General features: G+C 28.6%; 3 protein-coding genes across 5 annotated transcripts; 1 reads left to right on the forward strand and 2 right to left on the reverse strand.

Annotated features, from left to right (window-relative positions):
* Positions 1–3,178: 3,178 nt before the first annotated feature.
* Positions 3,179–16,432, reverse strand: LOC117155077 (uncharacterized). Of its 3 annotated transcripts, XM_076623167.1 has the most exons (17): positions 15,967–16,432; positions 15,580–15,882; positions 15,202–15,405; positions 14,790–15,084; positions 14,380–14,726; positions 13,707–14,301; positions 13,420–13,622; positions 13,159–13,302; positions 12,912–13,077; positions 12,625–12,832; positions 12,314–12,537; positions 11,793–12,185; positions 9,065–11,692; positions 7,927–8,848; positions 7,290–7,371; positions 6,909–7,206; positions 3,179–6,802 (listed from the first exon to the last, which is right to left on the reverse strand). In XM_076623167.1, exons 2-17 carry the CDS (start codon positions 15,675–15,677, stop codon positions 6,086–6,088), a joined length of 7,524 nt encoding a protein of 2,507 aa, XP_076479282.1. In that variant the 5' UTR covers positions 15,678–15,882; positions 15,967–16,432; the 3' UTR covers positions 3,179–6,085. The 3 variants fall into 3 exon arrangements, with proteins under 3 accessions (XP_076479282.1, XP_033186524.2, XP_033186523.2); XM_033330633.2 differs by having other exon boundaries at positions 7,290–8,848; positions 11,898–12,185; positions 15,967–16,431; XM_033330632.2 differs by having other exon boundaries at positions 7,290–8,848; positions 15,967–16,431.
* A 494-nt stretch (positions 16,433–16,926) lies between these two features.
* Positions 16,927–19,437, reverse strand: WDR79 (Telomerase Cajal body protein 1 homolog). The gene is made up of 6 exons (XM_033331175.2): positions 19,321–19,437; positions 18,920–19,233; positions 18,119–18,807; positions 17,810–18,042; positions 17,485–17,718; positions 16,927–17,408 (listed from the first exon to the last, which is right to left on the reverse strand). The coding sequence occupies exons 2-6, from the start codon at positions 18,968–18,970 to the stop codon at positions 17,191–17,193; spliced, it is 1,425 nt and encodes a 474-aa protein (XP_033187066.1). The 5' UTR covers positions 18,971–19,233; positions 19,321–19,437; the 3' UTR covers positions 16,927–17,190.
* A 98-nt stretch (positions 19,438–19,535) lies between these two features.
* On the forward strand, positions 19,536–21,295 carry LOC117155415 (uncharacterized). Its single transcript, XM_076623369.1, has 5 exons — positions 19,536–19,853; positions 20,059–20,175; positions 20,260–20,346; positions 20,486–20,592; positions 20,996–21,295. The coding sequence occupies exons 1-4, from the start codon at positions 19,835–19,837 to the stop codon at positions 20,575–20,577; spliced, it is 315 nt and encodes a 104-aa protein (XP_076479484.1). The 5' UTR covers positions 19,536–19,834; the 3' UTR covers positions 20,578–20,592; positions 20,996–21,295.
* Positions 21,296–23,878: the final 2,583 nt, after the last annotated feature.

Consider the following 23,878-nt stretch of genomic DNA (forward strand, 5'->3'; position numbering starts at 1 on the left):
TATTGGCACTTTTGACTTCTCTTTCGCCTTTCTTTTTATTTTTAGTCCTGTTTATTTTTATTTCGCGTGTTTTTTTTTTATCCGCCGATGAATAGCTCATTGATTCCCTCGTCGAAGAAGCGGACACATTGTAGCGAGTCGCATTGTCAGCGACACTTGATAATTGAATCGAGGACAAAGACCTTCTGTGACTTTATTTGAGGAACTGTGCAGGATAGGTATACCGAGGTTGTTCCGAGGGGAAATGCGAAAGCTGTCGGTAACTTTTCGCGGTTTTATTTTCGAGTTCGCTTGGGGTTTGAAACTGTCTGAAATTAGCTTCTGATGCTCCTTTAAGGGAAAAGGGGAATAGATGGTAAAGGGAAGGGAATCGCGGTGAAATGGTTGTATAATTAACAGGCATGAAAACGTAATCTTTCGTGGAAATTTTTCGGTCCGTTTTTATCTTCGTGCGCCGGAATTTCGATGTATGCAACGCAGCTATCTGTGCGGAAACGTGTAAAGGACGTGAAAATGCGGATGATAATTTTCATTTAAAAAATACTGTTTTAAAGTATCCTTATTTTTACTTTTTACCACAAAGTTCATGTTCGATTTTTGAAACATTGAAAACGTCAAACTACGATGGAATAACATTTTTAATAAAATACATCCAAAGAATTCTGTACAAAGCGTATGATCAACCATTAATTATAATGCATCGTTTAAGTCAGCTATTAAACACCGTGTCAAATTTAAATCCTACTGAAATTTAGTTTAATATCGTATAACGATACTCAGTCGCATTTATCAAACGTGTACTAAATCTGACGTAAAGGAATAATTGTAATAATGTAAAATTTGCAGTTATTATCGAAGATTACTATTTTATTTAATTATGTTTCATATCCGAATAAATAGAGAATTCGCCAAAATTAATATCGAATAAACAAATGAACATCAAGTTGTTTAATGACTATTAATGGAAAAGAGCACGAACCGAACATTCTCTTGGTAAAATAATAAACAAAGAAGTAACTTGAAAACGAACGAATTTTACGCAATATCTCTCTGAAACTCTGATCCAAAAGCATATAGCAGTTTATACAGTCACGGTATATCTTTCCTCGAACTGGCCTGTATAAATCGTACCTATTTTTCACTTTTTAAATTGTTTATTCTATGTATCTTTATGTCAGAGTAATTTAAACGATTTTATAAATCCCTCGTTGAAATGAAGGTATCACGCTGCATAAATACGAAAGAAACGAGAGAGTGAAAATACGTTAGGCGTTGAAAAGTCACAGAATGTGGACAAAAAAAAAGTGTTACCAAAAAAGAAAATGTGCGATTGCAAAAAAAAAATTGCGCTACGCCGATGTTGACCTGTGTAAAACTGTATGGATCGATGCAGTGCCCGGATATAGTGTCATATTGTTTTAAAAACAGTGGAAAATACCCTTTCTCTCCTTAAGCCTTAAATCATTCTATCAAAAATGATACTTTTTATACAACACTTCACACTTTTCTTCGATCCTTTTTCTTTCTCTTTATTTAACGATAATTTTAACGATATTGTTTGACGATATTCGATTGCCACACGCATTAACATTTTTATAAAACGAGCTTCTTCGTTTTACAAATTCTCGAGCATTTCCCACTAACGTGACGTTACTCTTTTTCCGAGTACAGCCATTATAAGCCAAGTAATTAAACTACTTATCGCTTTCCTTAGTCGTTTAATAACCGATTGGCCAAGTCATGATTTAATAATAAAGATCACAGCTTGATACAGATACGATAGCATATTAAAAATATCGACATTTTCATGGTATTTATCGTGATAGCTTATTGTTCAGTATTGAAAATTGAGTTCACGAAATATCGATAAATTTCTAATATTTGACACTGCCACAGATATGTTGTAACAAAATATTTGGCGTTGCAAACAGGTGTTGGACGAAACAAACAAAAATGTGAATATTTTAATTTAGATTTATTAGGCCCTTCGCTTTTTCGGGATAGATATTTCTGAAACTTATACTCCCTTCATAAATACAAAGATAATTAGTTTCATAAGTTTCATTATGTTTCTTTATTAAAAGTAAGTCAGTTAATAGCTTCGAAACTTCTATTCATACTAAAGATTATTATAGTACTTTGAAATAAATGGGAAACGACGTTTCTGTTTGATGTTAAAGAAAATTTTAATAATTTTTGATAATATAGATAACAATATAAATTTAATGATTACCAGCCTTTCTTTCCGGTCATTGCTGAAAAAAAAAAACAGATGTCCGTATGTGCTTTTTTTATATTTTAATTTATATTCTACCGAGCACGTCCAGAAAGATAGAATCTAAATAAAGTTTTGCCTCGTATGATAAATATTATAACGAGAATTTTACTTTGCATATTTTATGCACTTTTGCACGCTCGAATTTCCTACAAATACACGTACGATTTAATTCGATGGCTTGTTTCATAACACGTACATCATACGTATAGCATTTTTTTCTCTACGTTTGTTCGACGAAAAATAGAATGTGAATAATAAATACATAACTCTTTGGATTTCGTGTATCGATTACACGTGCTATAAGAAGCAGAATATGGCGCGCATCCCCTGACGTCGAAGAGCGGGCATCGTATTTTGATACAAGTTTCTTTGGGAATATACAATTTCAAATATAATTGAACGCGTATCTCTCTGATTTCGATCCAATAAGCGTGGATAATGTCTCAAATAAGACGCGTACGCGATTACGGCTTTACACGAAAACGTATTTATGGAGCACCGTAGCTAAAAATAGATATTCGCTGTTATAAATGATAGATATTAATACGGAAAGAATTGTTTTCGCGTCTCAAAATCGATGTTTTAAGACGAGATGAAAAGTAAAGACGCTGGCAAACCTACATTTTTGCGAGAGAGGATTCTGTCGTTGTTTAAAATCAATTAAATAAAAAAAAGATCAAATTAAATAATTCACAAGTATAAAATATAAATACGAATTGAATTTTGATAACATTACCGCTGTAATCCTTGTGCATGAACGATATAATAATTGTAGTTGAACGATTTTTCGAAAACGACCACGACTTTGCTTTTAAAAATAGAAATGGAGAAAATCAAAATCACTCGCGAAATGTCTGCAAGTGTTGCGAAGCAGGTTTTCAGATAAAATGCATGCAGGACGACTATAAAATTCATTTATTGTGTCTTATCAATTTGTATAAAATATTGATTTATCATTACAGGTCACACATGGATACGTGTATAATCTATTATACAATTTATCATCGTTACGTGTATCATATTGTTTAAGACCCAAGAAAACCTATGTATATACCGTTTAAACTGTAACTGAAATCGTTTACACATATGTATATGGTTAATGCATTAGCAGAAGTATATAGCTCCTTTCGATCAGATTAGATAAAGAGAAGTACGATATCTGCCAACAATTTAAATTTCGTATTCACACGAATAAATAGTTACTTTTATCACATGTGGATTTTTCCAATTAAGAAATGTTGAGGATTTAAAAGCCACAAATTACTACGTAAACTAGACTTCTTTGGAAAGATACGTGCAACAAAATTGCTTTTGCGGTTATTAATCCTAAAAAAGAAAAAATTGATGCAACCTTCGATTAATCTTTCTTTCCTTCTTTTTTTTCTATTTTCTTTCTCTTTTAGAATCTTCATTTTAAAAATTAACGGCTAGAACGTTTATTAGAGAAATAAGTTTCCGAAAATTAAATTCTAAAACATAAATTCTAATTAATAAAACTGAAGAAATTTTGTTTTCCTTCGTGCTGATAAATCATACCAAACTGTAACGCAGAAAGGAGCAAGCTGCCCTTTTTAAGATATTTTACTTAAAACACTAACTTGTGAGACATACGGAGAAAATGACTAATCATAAACACATATCAATTTATCCCTACCTATAGATTTTCACTAATGAAAAATTATTATTGTTGCCGTTAGATCTTGTTTTTCGCAAAGTAAGACCTGAACGTTTGCAAAATGTCAATCTTTGAAAATGTATAATTATCTGCTTGTTCGAGGCACTCATACATCTCACATCGATATTAGCATGCGCTTATAACGATAAATATGTCGTTATTATATCTAAAGAACGTTGTAAAAATGCTTACTTTTAATATTTAAAGCTTATCATTTCTTATAATCGGTAGTAAATGTTCGTAACCATCCATTATAGTATATTTAACGTTCTTTTTTTTTTATATTTTTTACTATATGTATACTTTTTTTTATCATTACTATAGCGATATGACGGGTACAAGTGCATCTTGTCTGTCAAGGTACCTATCTCGTATGTACAACATTACTTCTAAACTATGTAACATCTCAACATGAAAATGTCAAATCAAATCAATTGTTAGTACTCGCTCAATATCCATTGCAGATGAATCTCATGACAAGAAAAATTTTAACGATTAAATTTACTTATTTGCACGAAAGAAAATAACTGGCAATTGATAATAACATAAGAATAGTAACAGTCAAATAATAACAACTTTCTCATTCACAGATCATGTAATGTTGAGATGTTATACATATTCATATACATCCTAAAGAATAATAAAGCATTTGATAAAAATAGCTGGCTTTTATTACAATCAGTGGAGATACGATTAATATTAATGAGAGATTTCATGAAATCTATTGATATAAGATATTTTTAATATCAGCAATTAAACTTCTCAAGTTACTGTTAATTATGAACAAGCTTTCAGTAAAAAATATGAACTTATTTGAATCTGTCTTTTGGTCAATTCACGTTTAAAAATACATATGCATTGTTTTATGCTTTTATCCTTTCTTTCTCCTCTATTTTCAATGCAAACAGTCACAAAAGACTACCTATAAAATAGATTTTTTTCTTTCTACGCAAAAAAGAGTACTTAAATGTATAATCTCTGAAGTACCAGTCTGTGCAAAATACTTTAAAGTTTGAACACAGTTTTTACATGGAAACAAAAGCTTTTTTCTAACTTTGTTCCAAATTTTTTCTTCCTTTCTTCCTAAATTAAGACAAGGAATCTTGTGAAAACTATGACTTGAATTTTCCATCTCAATTTAGTAAGAACTAGGTGTTAAATATTCATATTTGATCCTTGACTTCTAAACAGATTAACAACATAGTAACCAATACATAGCCAACTGATTATATTGGTATTTTTTCAACAATTATTATTACAGTTAATCTACATCCGTAATATTTACAATATTGTATACTTTAAAATTAATAGACGTTGTATGTGTAGCTTGTATAGTAGATTTATATAAGTTGAATTTTCATTTCTAACTTTAACTGAAATAGAATACTTTTCTTTGAACGCACCAAAATCAAAGTAGTGGCACGATCATCATTTGAAATGAAACATATTCTATTAATCTGTCAGTCAGTATTTTATTGCATTAAGTCTTATCGAGTATCCTTACTTGCTCAGAGGGTATTTTTCTTTTATATGACATAACATTTACAAAAAGGTTCAATTTATAGTCACGTCTCAAGTACTTCTCTGTATGAGTAATCTAGCAATCACATAATACAAAGTAGCTATTTTTACATTCTCAAAATTGGAATTACAAATTATCGATAAAAATAATATGTCCAATTATAATTGGAGCTATTGCATATTACATTATTGACTTTACGAAATAGACGAAATAAATGTAAAAATAATCGAAAATTAAATAATGAAAAATGTTTTTTTTACATAATAAACAATACATGAGAACATAACAACTATAGTAAGCATATTTAGTTAAGTCAGATATTGATGGTATTCGATATAATTACAACCAGAATTTTAAAATATTAAATCATTAAGACAATTATTCTCTTAATAAATACCTTCTATATCTTAGTACAAAGCTGTTAATATATGTCATGCCATAACATAATACTATTGATAGATTTCTCCGTAAAATTTAATTTGCGAAGAAAACGATACTATAATACATGTCAGTGTTGTCAAGGATCATATCATTGAGAATTACAAATAATATTAATAATAAATATCATACACAAAGATCATGAATCGATCAGTAAATAAAAACACTTGTTTTAGTCATTCTCTTGTTTTACCATTAGTTTAGCCTTCATAGATTCATAGAATACTTGGAGAAGATCTTCCCGACTGAACTTCGAACTGACTGCTTCAAAAATCTTTAATAAATCCTCTTTCGATTCACAGAATTGTTCGATACATTCGACTGCAAACTGGGAAGTCCAAAATTTACTGAAAATATTCTCCATAACAGGAGAAGATTGAGATTCCAAAGCTTGCGCTATGTCAGCTGGACTATTATTTTGCAATGCTATATCTAAAACGACACGCGGTGGTATTAATTCATCATTTGCGACTGTATGGCTAATGATTACATCCATTGGCATTCTTTTTAACATAGCGTTTAAACTAGATAATTCTGTCATAGGCTTCCTTATCCCCTGTTGTTCTTCTTCTTTCAATTTTTTGGACAACATTTCAGCAAGTTCTGAAGATATACATTTTTCATAAACAGCATCCTTAACTTCGTTAAAATCGAGAATATCCAAACAATCACTGGTCTTTATCTTTTTTCTATATGTATTCAATACTTTTACAAAAAATTGTTTGTCAGCACTGAAAATATCAGGAAGCCGAAGCAAAACTTTATTCACTCCACAAGCACGGCATGCCATCTTCAATATTACTTCATTAGAATTTTTTCTATTTTCAGTGCCAAGCATTCTGATGGTTTCACTTTCCAATTCCACCTGTGATACATGTCTCATTTTATTCTGAAAAAACAAATAATTGTATATTTTCAGCTAAATATCTTTTAATTTTTAATTAGCATTAGAGCTGTGATGAAACGTCATATGGAAATACAAACAAAATATTTACTTTATATTGTAGAAGAAGTTTTTCTGGAGTGCATCTCCTTACTGCACTTTCTAGCACTAAGTTAACATCTATCTCATCCAAAAGGTCTTCCAAAGCCATTTGTGCTGCAACCGATTTTGTCGCTTTATTCGCTCCTGCTTTGGATAGATAAATAGAGTCAATACTAGTACAGGTTCCAACAGTTTTTGTTGCTTGTGTTGTTGTCACTGCATTTCTAGCGCAAGAGCTAGAATTTTCAGTATCATTTTCTGATGTAGAAATGGTAACCTTAGATGATGCTGGCATACTCGTAATTTGTCTAAATAAAAACAGAATTTTGTTATACAATCATCATAAAGGAAAAAAGAATAAATACATAATTTAATACTATTATTAACATACGTAGTTGTCCCATTTGATGATTCTGATCCAGTCGTTTGTGCAACTTCATACATTGCTTGAGAATTAGTTTTAGAAGCATCAACTGTAAGCATATTTGACAATTCATTTGAAGCTGATTCTGTTGTTTTCTTAAACATCTTACATGCATTCTTATCGATTATAACATTGTTAAAAATTGTACTAGAGCTTGACTGGCTTAATGGTATATGATTTATTAATTCATTACATATTTCATCGGTGCTGCTTTTTACTGCTTCATCTTCGATCGTTACTTTCCGTGTAGATGCAGGTACATTAATATTTACAGAACATGATACTTCGTTGTTGTTTGATACTTTTTCAGCATGTTTTTTCTCAAAGCATTTTAAAACATTTTTTACAAATTCAACTTTTGAATTACTCTTTACTGGAATTTTGTTTATTTCACGTTCAGATAATTGGGCGAGATCCCCAATGGTTTGAATATTTCTATGTTTAAAACACGTAAGTAAATGTTGCACCCAAAGAGGATTAGTCAAATGATCAATGATAGATGTTATAGGTTCTTTACACAGTATTAATGTGGGATATATAGGTTGAATAGAATCTAATAATTCTGGATGTGGAGTTTCTACATTAAATTCGCTTGCATTCTCACCGTCTTGACTTGAAGGTAAGCTTCCAAATACTGAATCTGTAACGGGTAGAGTATCTTGTTCTTGGATATTCTCTTGCATATTCTCAGTTGCTTGTGTACTAGTCCTTATTAATTTTCCGCAGAAAATTTCGTCTGAGTTTGCTGAAGAATTCAATACAGTAAGGTTTGCTGCATCTATTGTATCGTCTAAATATTCAGAATTCGCATGTTTTTCTGATGAATGCTTTATTATAGAATTGTCCTGAACATTGAATTTCAGCAGATCTAATGAATTATTCATAATAGATGTATTTTCTATAGCGCTTGTATCAATATCAGAAGTCCTTTCTTCAACAAAATCATTATGTTTAGTATCTATTCCAGTAAACATGTCTTCCTGTGTCATTGAATGATCAAATTCATTATTTTCTAAACTAACATTACAATCTTTTGATACTTCCAAAATTTCATCTTTTTTACTTTGATCTATTTTGCTTGTAAATGTCCGTTTTACATGTTTGGAAGACGTTGAATCTTGGGTAATTTCAAGTTCAATATTTAAATTATCAATTTTAATATTATTTGGCATTGGAACTGCATTTGTTGACCCATCTACAGAATTACACATTTGCACATCAGTATCTATAGTAACATTCTCTGAATATTCTAATTCTTCAGCTATTTTTGTCAATAATTCGTTTTCTCTTTCACATTGTATGTCAACTTCGGATGCATTTGTCACATCAGTTTCTTCATCTTTTTCCAACTTATCTGAGTCTGTTGATACCAATTTCTGCTTAATTTGTTTTAACCTTAATGGCGAATCCTTACGTACTAGTCCACGTGAAGTAAATTTAATAGCTTTATAGATTGAGTCAGTAGATGTAATTTCATATCCCATTTCCTTTGAAACTGGAGGATCCGCAAAGCTTACTCTTTTTCGCTATAATAAAATATAATATATCACAATTAACATGTCTTAATGGATTCTAATATTACGTTAAAAAATATCTATTATATTTATTTTATAAAAATATTTATTTTTTGTATTATATCAATATAATTATAAAAACATGTAAATTATAAATAAAATTATAAATAAAATCATATTTTTATATTTTATCAAATAGCCTGTTGTTATACATTTGAAAAAGATTACCTTACTAGGAGTTACAGCTTCAGGATCAGGTTCTGGAATATATTGACGTTGACGTTTCAATATACTTGCACTTGGAGATGCAGTCAATGAAGGTGGATTTGCACTTGACCATTCTAGAATTGGCAATTCATCTACTTGAAGCATGGTTTCTTCACCTATTTTATCAGTTTGAGCATCAGTTTGTGCAGATATGCAATCTACTGATTTGTCAGCTTTTGTGAAAACTTTTTCTCCATCATTTTTCAAATTAGAAAATAATTTTATTGGAGGGGAAGAACAATAATCTGTTGACCTCATATTATTAAAAATTTTCTCTTGTCTGCTGCTACATGTTGCTGTTATTTTATCAACTTCTTTCAACATAGGTGCTTGTTCTTTTTTTCCAAGCAACATATCATTGTCCGTATCTTTGGATTTTACTCTTTTAACTGTATGTTCTTCATCTGAATTTATTACATAGTCTTCAGCTTCCATTCTTGCTTGTTTTGTTACTAACCCTAACATATGAGCTGCACGTCCTTGTGCTGAGAAGGTTTTTAATTTTGTCTGGCGTTTGATATTACTTTTAGGCGATGATAACTCAAGCAAGGATTTAAACACTGATCCATCATTTACTTTTTGCACTTCAGATACACTATCCTTTTCATTATCACATAAGTTATTTTCAATAATAGGAGTTGAAATCTTTGGTTCACTGATACTGATTTCATTGGTTTCTTCAAATTCCTTAAAATTATCTTTAGGAACTTTGATATTGTCGTTATCACAATCATTTGAAACAATTTTAGCTACTTCCTCATTCTCAGCTGTAGCATCACAGCATTTCATCAAAGGAGAAATATCGTCCACCTTATTAATTTTAATAAAACATTGTTTTTCAGTACATTTTTTTAACAATTCTAATGTTTCTTGGGAACTTTCTACTATATCTTCTGCATCATCTTGAGTTTGATTTTTTCCTTCTATGGACTTAAGATCTTGATTTAAAATTTGTGTTTCGCTATATGATTTATTATTATTAACTACTTCAACATTATTTTCAGTAGATTTTTTTGTATAAAGTAAATCACATTTATCATCTGATATACTTTTTGAAGTAATTTCTGTCTGTACATTTTCTTTTTGTTTCTTTTCCCCTACTTCTTTTTCTCCTTCTAATGAATTCTTTTTATTCTGTGAAATAGCTTTTGTATCTTCAATTTTGTTAAGTTCAATTCTTACTTTTGATAATTTACTTTTATCTAATTTAGATAATGCTTGTGAATCTTCTACTACATCTCCCATATCATCTTGAGTGTGACTTCTACCTTCAGTAAATTTAATATTTTGAACAGTATCATTAATTTCAATAGCTCTTTCGGTATTAAGTAAATCGCACTTATTATTTGGTATACTTTTTGAATTAACTTCTGTCTCTGCAGTTTCTTCTTTTGTATTTTCTTTGACTTTTCTTTGTTCTTCTAATCCACTCTTTTTATTTTGTAAGATCTTTCTTGTATCTTCACCTTTTTTAACTTCAACTTTATCCGATCTCCTAGGTCTGCCTCTATGTTTCGCTTCTCTCTTTGCAATATTAGCACCTTTGTTTTCTTCTGGTTGCTTTTTATCATCACAACATTTGGATCGCCGACTACGTGATAAGGGACTGTCAAATACCATATTTATACGTAAACGAGATATTTCATTCCTAGTACGTTGGCTTAAATTCGCTTCATCAATTGCTATTACACTCGTTACTGCATTATCATTTTCTACAGATTCACACCTATCGCTATCACTAGCTGTCTCCGTTAAAAGAACTTTCCTTCGTTGACGCACATTAGCTGTTTCGCTTTCACTATCTGAAATTGATTTTCGTTTAATACCTCTTTTTTCTTCTTTGGTCAATTTATTTTCTACATTTTCCGATGCTTTTTGTTTATTAATTATTTCAGACTTGTCGTGGATTAATTTCGTCTTTAAGCTGCTTCGCAAAATTTTATTTGTGTTTGACTGTCCCGGTTGATTGTAAATAATTTCTTCAAGTTTTGACGGAGTAACAGGCTTTACAGCAACATTATAACGATTGCGTCGTTTACTACTATCTAACATAGATGGAGATAGACTTTTGTCATCTTTATTTTCTAAAGATTTCTCTTGTGTATTAGCATCTAAATCTGCTGAAGTTTCTGGATCTGCATTGTCATAAGCATTTTTCACCGTTATCATTTGATCTTCTTCTATAAGCAAATTTTCATTACTGTAAGCATTATCTTTTGCTTTTTGTATGGATTCTAATGGTATATTTTGTTCAACGTTGTCTGTTGATTTTGTATCATTTTCAGCAATTGATTTACTAACTGCTTCTAATTCCTTCATTTCAATTTTGTTTTCTTTATTTGCATCATCATCCAACATATTTCTTATTGAAATATTATCTTTTTTGTTATGATCTTTCTCTGCTTCTCCTAAACTTTTACTTTTTTTATCAAACCATTCTTGTAAATTTTGAGTATCTTGTGATGAAGATTGTGACAAATCATTATACAATGCTGCAATATCTTCTTTCCTTCGTTTCAAAGACTCTTTCTGGTGTTCTGTCAAGCGATTGACATCAAACTTTAAGTTTGTTTTAATGAAAACATAATCCTGTAATTGAAAAAATGCAAAGTATAACAGTTACAGAAGAAACATATTTACAATTATTACATAAATTCCTGTATATATATATATATATATGTATATATACCTGTGACTCTGTGTCAATTGATACTTTCTTTTCTGTATTTTTGACTGGTTCTGATTCCTTAACTAATTTTTGGCTATTAGTTCCTTTTAAGAAATCACTACTTACTTGGTTTAGTGACTTTTCAATTTGATCATTTTTCATTTTTGTAATTTCAGGCTTGCTTAATATCTTATTTTTCCCTACTTCTTTTTCAATTTCTTCCAATATTAATTTAGGACTATCACATAACGCATTTTTCAATTGGAAGAGAGACATTGTTTGAACTTGTATATCAAGACTTGAATGATTTAATGCTTTAATAATTATTTTTTTGTAAGATGAAAGAAGACTATAATTTATTAGTTTACCAAGTCCTTTAAAAATTATAATTACACTTTCCCATGTACTTGCTATCTACAAATGAAATATTTTAAGGTTAATTCTATTTTTATTATATATTCAATTAAATATTGTAGAATATTCATCAATTAAATAAATATTATATCAACTAAATATAAAAGAATATTAAAAAGTATGTATACCTCTTTATGTAGCATTTCTAATTCAGATTGAAGCATGAGTTCAATAGCAGGTTTACAAACGAACAAATATAATATTGCTTTTTCTGCATTATATCCATAGATAGTAATAATTACTGCTGACAGTGCTTTAAGAGCACGTTCACATTCTTTAGTTCTTTTATGGGATAAAAAGTACATGACAAGATCCACGATAAGATGTATAATAGATGGAACTTCTGTATTCGCTGAAAGTTAGATTGAAAATTAAATATTTATCTTATACATTCATTAAGGTTGTTTCTTTCCAAACTTCCGTTAAATCAGTAACATACCCAATAAAAGCTTATAGTTGATAGTTTTCAGCAAAACGTCTAAACAGTTTAAAATAAGATTAGAAGACCCTTCATTTTCTGTTAAACAATGTTGCATAATACTTGCAATATTTAACAAAATTTCGTTTGATTTTACTGTTGTTATAAGATCTGTTCGCATTTCGAAATGCTTATATAAACATTTCCAAGCCTTTGCTACTTCTTGAACCTACCATAAATAGCATACAAACTAAGATAAAAGTTTATGTATGTAATTTAGAAGTTATGAATTATTTAATAAAATTAACCTGTTTGTGGTCCTCCAAATGTATATACATAAATGGAAATGCTACAATAGATTCAACAGTTTTAAAGTTATGTTCTGTAGTACTTCCTTCATTAATTTCTTGTATATCACTCATGTATTCTCCTAATATACATGCCAAAATAAACCATAATTCAAGAATAACAGATCTGGAAAATATACTTAACTTTATAAATAAAATTAACTTTATAATTAATATTAATTACTATTTTAAATTGCCTATAACTTACTCATTTTTATCTTCTGCATTTAATAGTAAATATATTTTTTCATGCATTTCTTTCAGACAATTAAATGCATGTAAATAATACACGTTTTTCTTTTGAGACTTAATACATTGCCAAAAAAGACATTTTAATGCTTTATAATGATTCCTTAAAGAGACAGTTATAATATATTTCAGTGCATCTTTTTATAACAATAACATATGTTGCACTAGTATTAGTACTAATATATCAGTACTTTGTACTAATATTTGTATCAATACTCACTTTTCAGCTTTATTTAGAATTGAAGTTTGTAGAAATTTGAATACCAATTTTGACAATGTATCATCTTGAAAATCAAAATCTGTACTTAAATCAGCAATTTCAAATAAGATTGTGTCAAGAATCAAATCTTTAATCATTGGTTTATCCCCAGCATAGTTTGTTAATTCTGTAATAACCCGTGTCATATCTTTATACATAATCTCCTGTAAAATATCATTTAGCAATTATTTTATATAAATGTATTTTAAAATAGTCATGTATTTTTCATTAATAATATTTAAACCAACCTTTTCTGTAACTTTTGATTCTGATCTAATTTTAATTTTTACATAACTGACCAAGCTTGTCCATAGTATTTTACCAAATTGATATCTGTTTTTCATTTCTGCATTTGTAAGTTGGCTTAGTACAAGCAAAGCTTCCCCTACACTGTGAATTATACTTTTATAACATTCTCGAAAGACAACATCAGATATAGGATGCGGAAGTCTTTCTTCCAAAATTGGAGCAGTATAACTATCTTGTTTTGTGACAAGAAGTTGACATAAAGCATCCACAGCAACAACTTTTGTTTTAAAAAATCTTTTTCCTGGTGAGGCTACCACATCAAACTTTGAAGATAATAATGGTGTATCTCCAAGAGGTCCAAAACAAAAATTTAAAAACTGTGTGATTACAGGATTAACAAATTTCTGAATGTCTTTATAAAGCTTAATAATTACATGCCACCAAACTTCTAACTTTGTTAATGCTATTAATTCAGTTTTACTATTTTTGGCATTCAATGGAATACATAACAGTTTTACTCGTCTAGCAGTAGCAAGTTCTTGTGGGTCTAAAGCAAAATTGTCCACCAGTAATTTCCATGAAAGAAATGCTTGCCTGTACCATAAGATATTATCATCATTATTTCTAATTTTTAATGAAAAATATAATTATTGATATAAGCGTTATATATACCTGCGTATAATTGTATCTGTAGATTTAAATGCTTTTTCTTCAACACTTAATAAATTATTTATTAAACCAGCACCACGATGGAGGTCCACACCAAGAAACTGAATACTAACATTCCATTGTGTAGCCCAATCTAATTCACATGTAGATACTAAAAGTAACATACGTTTGCAGTATGTAGACTGTAATGTTGCTATATAACGAGTCCATGCAGGTGCTAGTTTAGTACGAACATGTGATACTATATTTGTAGCTAAAGCTTGTTGTAAAAGTTTTAAAGCAGGACCTCTTTGTCTTTTATGACCCATATAAGCTAACAGTATTACTTTATCCATTAACAGGGCATGAAACTGTAAAGACATTCAATTTAGTATTTTTATATTTTTGTAATATTACAAATATTGCTTACATACTCTTTGAACTTTAATATCTGATGTTGTTGCAGCCACTTTATACAATCTTCTTAATAAAGTTATACAATAGTTAATTGTTTCTTCTTCTACCCTTTGGTCATCTGATAGTGGCTTAGTTTCTGCATCTATCAATGCTTGTAGATTATCTACGCATGCATTTGATGCCGTCCATGGCATTGTATTTGTTTGTATTGTACACATACAATTATTAAAGAAGTTTACAGCATATGCGTCATAAGCAAATGTTGATATAGCATTGTCTTCAACTACCTCTAATAACTTAAGAATTTTTAATCTGAAATTGCAATGATTGAAAGAAGTTACTGAAATTATTAATGCTTACATAAACCAATAAAATTATAGTTTACCACTAACAAAAACTATTAAAATTTAAAATTTTATATAAACAAACCTATTTTTTGGACTTATCTGCCACATAGCTTCAAATAAATTTAAAGTATGATCTTTGAAGTCCTGAATAACTACATTTAATGTTTCATATGCTTCATTCTGTATGTCATTATTTCCATTTGCAAATGCATCTATAACCAGTTTACATAATTCCTTATATTGCTCTTCTTTAATAGATTTTGTAGATTCTAATTTTTTACTGTTACTGAAAGTAACATAATTATTAGCAAATTTAACAAAATCTACATATTACAATACAATATATTTTATATAAAAAAGCTAATAATATTATTATAATTAAAATATGATATGGTATAAATAAAATAAGGTTATATATATATATATATGAATTTACAGATAAAAATATCGAAATTTGTACCTGCGGATATAGGTTAAAGCTTCCCGTTTTTCCTTGATATTGCTATTTTCCCGCAGCATTTTCAGCATTCGCGGGAAAGATTGCATGTTAGAAGCCATTCTACAAATCTTCGTCTTTCAAAGAATTACAATGGAATTTCGTTCATCTCATCAAAAATGTGTTTACGAAGAATTTTCCACGAAAATTAAAACAAGATCTTCTGCGCTCTTACTAATATATCACATGAAATTAAAATGAAATCGTTTACTGATTCCCTTCGGAAATCTTTTTTTATAGACATTCGATATCTTCAAAGACTATCTCCTACAAACAGCCGAGAAAACAGGTTATAGTAAGCAATTATTAAGTATTAGTACGCATTAATACATAGCGCATATTGCCACACACCTTCTACTTCAGCTCTTTCTTCATTTCTCTGTTTACGTTTTCCTTTCTCCTACCTTTTTTTCCCTCTCCCCGCTTTTTTCTTTGTGTCAGGAAATCACAATGCAACCAACGAAAACAAGTTTTGTTTTTGGAAAGAGATACAATTGGGTATACAACAGTTCAACGTTTCACATTCCCGGCGAGTTTACAAAGTGCACGTAAACTTCAGATACCGTTTTCAATAGATTTTCGCTACATCTAATCAAGGAATTATGTTAATTATTAAGACAAAAATATCCTTTATTTTGTTACGTATCTAAATTATAGAGGCACTTTGTAAACTGCGTAATACAATTCGAAAAATGCGTATCAGTAAAAATCGTCTGTCCGCCAAAATATGTATCCCTACCACGTGATGCTCAAATATTAAACTAAAACTGAAGTTGACTCGACTCACTCGACTGTGACGCACTAATGTACATTGTAAATTGTAATGTACAGATCTACGACTATGTAGGTAGAACAAAGATAAAATTGAATATTTGTTTAATGCTGTTTAAAAACATTAACAATTTCTATTTATAAGCAAAATATTATTTGACTTTATTTAAATATGAATTTTAGCAGGTTCCATTCAGTTATTTATATTTATAACTTTTATATTTGCTTGAAATAATTTTTAAAAAGCTTTGTACTTCCTTTATATGCTACTTCAATGCATGTACTTACCATGTACGCGTTTGTTGTACTTCCTCCCAAATATACACATCAAACAAATTAAAAGAAAATAACAAATTTATAGTAATTAGATTTGAACTTTTGTATTCGTAAATAAAGTATTTGAAATAAATTGAAATATTTCAAACATAATTTTTTCTAGAAATTATTAGAAATAATAAGAAATTGATTTACAAACATTTATTTAATTTACTTTTAAATTAAAGTTATTCAATTATAAAAAGTTAAAAAATAAAAATATCATTTTTATTTATAAATGTATTTTATTATAAATTTTATATCCATTAAAAATTTCACTTTTATGTCATTTATTGGTACAAGTTAATACTCAATTTATTTAAAAATTACGTAGATAAACTTAGTTCTGTATAGTTAAATAATAAAATGCAATCATATAAATATTTTATTTAAAAATCTATGTTATACATATATCAAATCATGAAAGGTCCATATATATATAAAATAGTAATTGTATCTATTTTTACAATAGTTTATTATACTATCAAGTTAAGAACACAACCATAGTCGTACACTATTGTCCCTACCTTGTGGTAGGCTATCACAAAACCTTTGTCCTGTACTGGTAGCAATGATGGGTAAACTTTTGTGCAAGCTTACACCATTTATACAGTCACATGATAATTTTATTTTATGTGATGCATTAAGATCTTCGCAATTTGAACTTTGTGGTAATTTCCAAATTTTAATATCTCCATTTGTACCACCTAAAAAATTTTAAATAATGAGAGGAATTATCTTTGCAATAATATAACATATTTTAATAATTATTTATTAACATACCCGAAACTATTTCGTCTCCATTAGATGTAATGTCAAACTGAATTCTCTGATTTGTATCAGACTGGCGTCCTTCAAGGGAGTACAGAACATTACCTGGGTTACGCAAATCCCAACATAAAAATTCATTACTACGCCTAACTACAGAAAATAATTTTGTTCCACAAGGGCTAAATTCAATTTGAGTCACTCCGCTTCCTGTTTTAAAAGTACATAATGGCCCATCTCTATATAAACCTAACAAAAGTATATAAGTGAATTATCAGAATTATATTGTTAGCATTAGTGATATTTTCATAATGAAATATAATCGATATCATTTACTTACCAATGTTCTTAGAATATGTACCAAAAGCAACTAATCCTGGCATAATTGGATTTTCTCGAATACAGGAAACTAGACCTATTACATTTGGAAAATCTCTTTTAAATTGAATGGTATTTATTTGGCGACCTGGATGTTCCACATTAAACACTCTTAAAGCATTTTTGAAGCCAGCCCATACTTCTTTAGCAGAGTCAATAAATTGAATACTAATTGCAGCTTCTACTTCATCAACTCTAACAACAGAATAGAATATTTAATAAAAACTTAATGAAAATATAAATATATTGGTAAACTATTTATATTACTAACTGATTATAAGCTCGATAAGTTGCTCTTAATTCACCATTAAAAGCATCCCATAAATGTATAGGACTTTCTCTACTTGTACTTAAAAAGCAACAACTTGCAGGTTCCCATGAATTCATAAAAGGATACCAACAAGCATCATATATAAGTCCTCCTTCTTTTACTGTTAAAGCTGCTGAAAATTTTGTGGATGATAAATTTGAAGGAATTTTTTCAGAATATAATTCTGTAGGGAGTTCATAAATTCGAATCCTAAAATCTTCTGAAGGTACTAGTAAACATGTTTTATCAGGAGACCACTGACAACCCTTTGTAAAATTTTCATATGATTCAGTTATCTGATATTCTGCAGTTGCTTCGCATAATAATCTTGGAGAATTATTCCAATTGTAATAAAACCAATTGGTTGAGTATGTTTCTTCTATATTTTTTATAGCTTCAATTTCACTAGTAAGTAGCAAGCTTTCATTGTTTTGTACTTCTGGTATTTTCCTTGTAATATCTTCCTCTAATTTTTCTGTTACTTCTGGTATTTTCCCTGTAATATTTTCTCTTATCTTTTCCGCGACTACTGGTATTTTCCCTGTAGCACCTTCTCCTTTTCTCCCTCTTAAAATTTCTTTTTTTTGAAAATCTTGTGACACTTTTGTGTCTTTGAAAATTGATGATTCTTCAATCGCCACTGATTCTGGCTAAAATATACAATAAAATAGAAAGTACTATATTAATAAAAATTTAATAATTACTCTATAAATTTTTTATAAATTCTTCAAGAAAATATTAATTTTAAGTTTTAAGATTTACCGTATCTACAACAGGTTTTGTAGTTGTTTCTGTATCTTCACAACATTCCATTGTGAATAATGAACGAAAACATTACCTTTTTACCTTATTATATTTAAAAAAGTACATATTTTATATAATTCGAACTTGTAAACATTAAAATATTTATAAATTGTAAAATATTTTTACAATTTATAAAATAATACATAAATCAAAAGAATTGTTTTTATATATATTGTATCTGTTACGGCATAATAAATTATTTCCTATATATAATAAATTATTTCAGTATATTATGTTCTACTGTCATCTGCATGTGTTGATCGTTCATAAAACTAGAATTAAACACCATATATGAAATGAAAAGCGATTTAACTGAAAAATAAACAATGCCACATAGGGATATTTTATTTTTACTTAACTGTAAATTCTATAAATTACCAGAATAAAACTTTAGGTATTAAAATACGACCGTGGTATCAAGTATTAATTACCAAAGATACAATTGCGATAGAAAGCCACGTGATATTTCAAAATACTATATATCGGTAAAGAAAATGAGGGGCTCACTCCTTCATCAATGCTACCAATGGCTATCAGTGACGTTACGATACGCGGCAAAGACAAAACGGAAATACAATTCTTTTCATATTTTATAACTTTTTCAATGAAAATTAACTACGAAAAGAATCTTGTATCTTTTCCATTATCTTTTACATATGTATATTAAAAATTAAAATTTTAAACAAATCCTGTTTAATCCATAATAGAATCTTTTTTAGTGAAGAGTATCGTTAGCTATAAATTTACACGTATTTTAAAGTTTGTTGGTAAACAGAACATCTAAATCAAATGTAACGTTTGTTGTCCCGAAATAGTATAGGATTTACATTCCATCCCTTAGTAAGCAGTCAGCAATCATAAAGAAAAGTTGAAATGATGGAAAGTTGGGATTGTAAGTGATAAAATGTTTTAATAGAAGAAAAATGAGTAACAAAAATTACTTTAAACACATTACTTCTAAACAAAATGTTATACAGTATAAATATTATTTAATATAATTGTATATAACAAACATACAACTTAATTTCAGTTTTAAAATTGAAAATTAATTAATGAAGTACTTTTTAATAAGAAAAGCTTTCTTTTACCTTACTCAGGTGAATCAAACTCTAGTACAGAGTACTATGATGCAATTGAATTTCAAGAAGAGCATAGCCCAATAAACAAATTCGGAAAAAGACGGAGTACATCGTTACCGAACATAAATTTACAAGGTTTGTGTTATTGCTATATTTATTCTCCTAATATTATATCTATATAGAATGTAATTATAACTATTTTCTACTTTATTGAGGAAGAAACACTGGAAGTTTCACCTAGAATCGATACGAAACCCATAAGACCAGTTGCCGTTTTAAAGCAATTATATACGTATTCTACAATTAGTAAGTAGTCTTAAAGTATTTGAATTTTAAATATAACAAAATAAATACGAAAGAGAAATTTCTTAACGCCAAAGTTATTTCTCAGTATAAAAGCTAATAATAATCTATTATATGTATATTAACATTTAATCTTTTTTAGAATCAAATATAAAGCGGTCAGCGTCATTAGTAAATAAAACAAGAAGAAAACTAAAGCCATTTATAACCATAACACCTGCGACGCCATTGTAAATGTTAAATTAAAAAGTTAAGTCATTTATTGAAATAAATATTTAGATTTTATTTATATTTATTTTATGAAAACTACATATATATATATATGTTCGAACACTTGAACACTACTCATTATTAGCTCTGAATACGAATGTTTCTTTTTTTTTTTCAAAACATTATAGTACCAATCACAAAATGTATGAAGGATAAAAGCTGATTAATTCGTAATTTTTTCAGATATGAAACATGCATTGCATTTTTCATTATTAGTGTATTGTAATAGTTAGTTTTAATAGAAAATTGTGCTTCCCATTTATATTATATGATACGTCAAATATGGAATTTATTCCGTATATTGCAGATAACTCAAGTTTCGTTAATTCTTACGTATAGTGCACACTGAATATGTACTTAACATATTTTTTATATTTTTCAGATGTATAACTTAAAGAGTAAAAATCTATAAAATCCTGGTTACATCGTGTAGGTTTTCTTTGTAAACTAGAGTAATAGAATTCAGGCAGATTTAAAAAATCTAGAATCCTAATATGTGATAAAAGACATATTGATAAGTATAGGTTATATATTCTATCAATTTTATAATACAAGGATATTCAAATACGTTTTACAAGTACATATTGAGCTATTGTGGATATTGGTAACGAAATAGGTTTTTAGAATTATTTGTATGGCTTCTCAACGCGAGAATTGATTGTAATTTCAATAAATAAATAAAAAAAAAAAGAAATTTGTATGGCTACACTCCATGAACTATAAATAGCACATTACTAAGAGAGGAATTATTTAAAATAGTAAGAAGGGATTATTTAAGAAATATTTTATTGTTGAACCGTGGATAAATAAAATAACAGGATGATGAAGAAACAATAAATAGGTGATTAATCGAATAATTGTATCAGAATATCTTTTTCTAATTTTATGAGAATGTTTAAAAATTTAAATTTAAAAAGTTGAATGTAATCAAATGTTTAACTATTCTCCCTCTTGTTCATATATTTATATATATATATATAATATTGTTTTATTTTGAACTATAACATTTTTCAATTCGCGTAATGTTCAGAAGAGTTTATTACAGATTTTTTAGTCAGTTTTTTTGTATTCCTATACATTGTATTTATATTCTTACATTGTATTATATTCTTATATATTGTATTCTTATACATTATATTGTATCTTAAAAATATCTTTATTTTTATCATTATTACATTATTAGGAGCATTTTTTAGGAGTATATTTTTTACTCATTTTTAATTTTTTTTTAATAAACATTTTAAAATTTTTAATAAATATAAGAAAATAAAGGTAATGTAGTCGTGATTTACTGCGTGTAATAGTGATTTATTGCGCTGTCAAGATAATGGATTTTAGACCTTAAGAATCCAACAACTACGTTTTAGTCTTCTTAAAGAAATTCTACAGAATAGACTCATGCATACTTTGTACCATTTGACCTATGTATATCTTTTGTGTCCTTGGCGAAAATTCCTTTTACAGTCCAAGCAGGAATAATTACAGAAAGGGATTAAGGAAATACTGTTGGAACAAAGGTTTCCAGGGTTGTAGCAGATGTGTCGAAGTGGTCAAAATTTCACTCTGTGACTCATAAATTTTAACAACTTCATGGTATAATTGCTGAACTGACAAGTAGATTGTTAGTTGTACCGTTAATTTAAATGCAGGCTATATTTGACCATAATTGTTTGCTAAATCACAAAGACAAGTCTCCGAAAATACTTGTTTCATTTATTCTAATTGTTATTGTTATACATATATATCTTACTCTTCTAATATAACATTAACAAGCAAAAATATTACCTAGTAAGAAAAGTATATAATTCATTAAATAAAAATAATTTTACTTCTTGATATAACTTTACTTCAAATCTCTATTTATAACTGAAATTCAATATATATGTATAGTTATATATTCAATATAAATATTATTTATAATGTATGTCTTGATATATTTTATGTTACAATTGTTAGAAGTTCGACATTTTTAAATTCTTCATAACAATGAAAACTTTCTCCCGAAGTTCAACGGAAATTGCAATCCTGTGCCTTCTTACACACCCACAAAAGTAAGAATTTTTAAAGCCTCCGATCTTTGTCCTTCGCTTTGTACCCCATGCCATAAATGCGTAGTAAAAGGTACAATAATCCGTAACGAACATCTGCACTCGGTAAGTGTTTTCGTGGAAATTCTGGAAAAGTCTTTTAAATGGGATGTACTTGCAGGCCTCAGTAAATACTTTGTGTACAATGGCATTTTTCTTAGCTTACACGTTAAGAACCATAAAGGTATAGGAATATAGAAAAATAATTTTATTTTTATTTAAAAATTATTTACTCCACTTTGTTTAGAATTTTTCATAGAATATTAAGTTTCTACGATCTTCGAAATTTTATGTCGCAATCTCGTTCTTATTTCGTGAAACAAGAAGGCTCTCAATGTTTCAGGAGAAAGTTTGACATAAAATTGAAACAAGTTGTGATTCGAAATTTTCCAATTTGTAACGACGTTTAATTCTTAAAAAAACAATATCTATTTTTTGACGACGATTGAAAAAATTTTTTTTAGAAGATTGCCAGAACTGATTGGAAAGTTTCTTAAAAGATGAGCTGGGTACTGTTTGGCGAACACTCTTTATACCTATTCCTACCACTTACCGACTTACCATTTACTGTACCCTGTTTGTGCGTATTGTTAAGCTGACAGTAAGTAACCGGTGATTTATTAGGTTAGAAAGTACAGTTCGGAAACTGTGTTTCACCATAGCGATGTGCATTTCGTATTTTCTAAAACAGCTTTTATGGTAGAGTAGCAATTGTACTTTAAATTAAAAAAAAATTTTTTTTTTTAAAAAGACGTTATAACTGTATAGTTAATACATATAAATTATATAAAAAATAGATATAATTGTATCGTGTATAGGCAGCGATAATTTTTAAATTTTTCCGTTATAACGTATATTTTTCAAGCAGAATTATCAGTTTCTGAGTAAATTGATTCCTGTATAAGGGACGATTTGCACATATACTTCTCATCTTCTAAATAACTTATATAGGAACGTATATACAAATAAGTATTTCTACATTTTACATGCTATAATTATTTATCTATAAATAAAAAAATTCTAACGTTCAATTTTGCAACAATTTAAAATCGAATTCCTTTATTTTATAGGTGAGGAAATAATTTCTTTGCACGAAGTACCAAGCAATTCCTTTACATTATGAGACAAAGGCGTCACAGACATAACTAATTTTCATTTCTTCTATCATGATACGTTAA

Source organism: Bombus vancouverensis, chromosome 12 (genome assembly GCF_051014615.1).
Source record: "Bombus vancouverensis nearcticus chromosome 12, iyBomVanc1_principal, whole genome shotgun sequence".
NCBI lineage: Eukaryota > Metazoa > Arthropoda > Insecta > Hymenoptera > Apidae > Bombus > Bombus vancouverensis.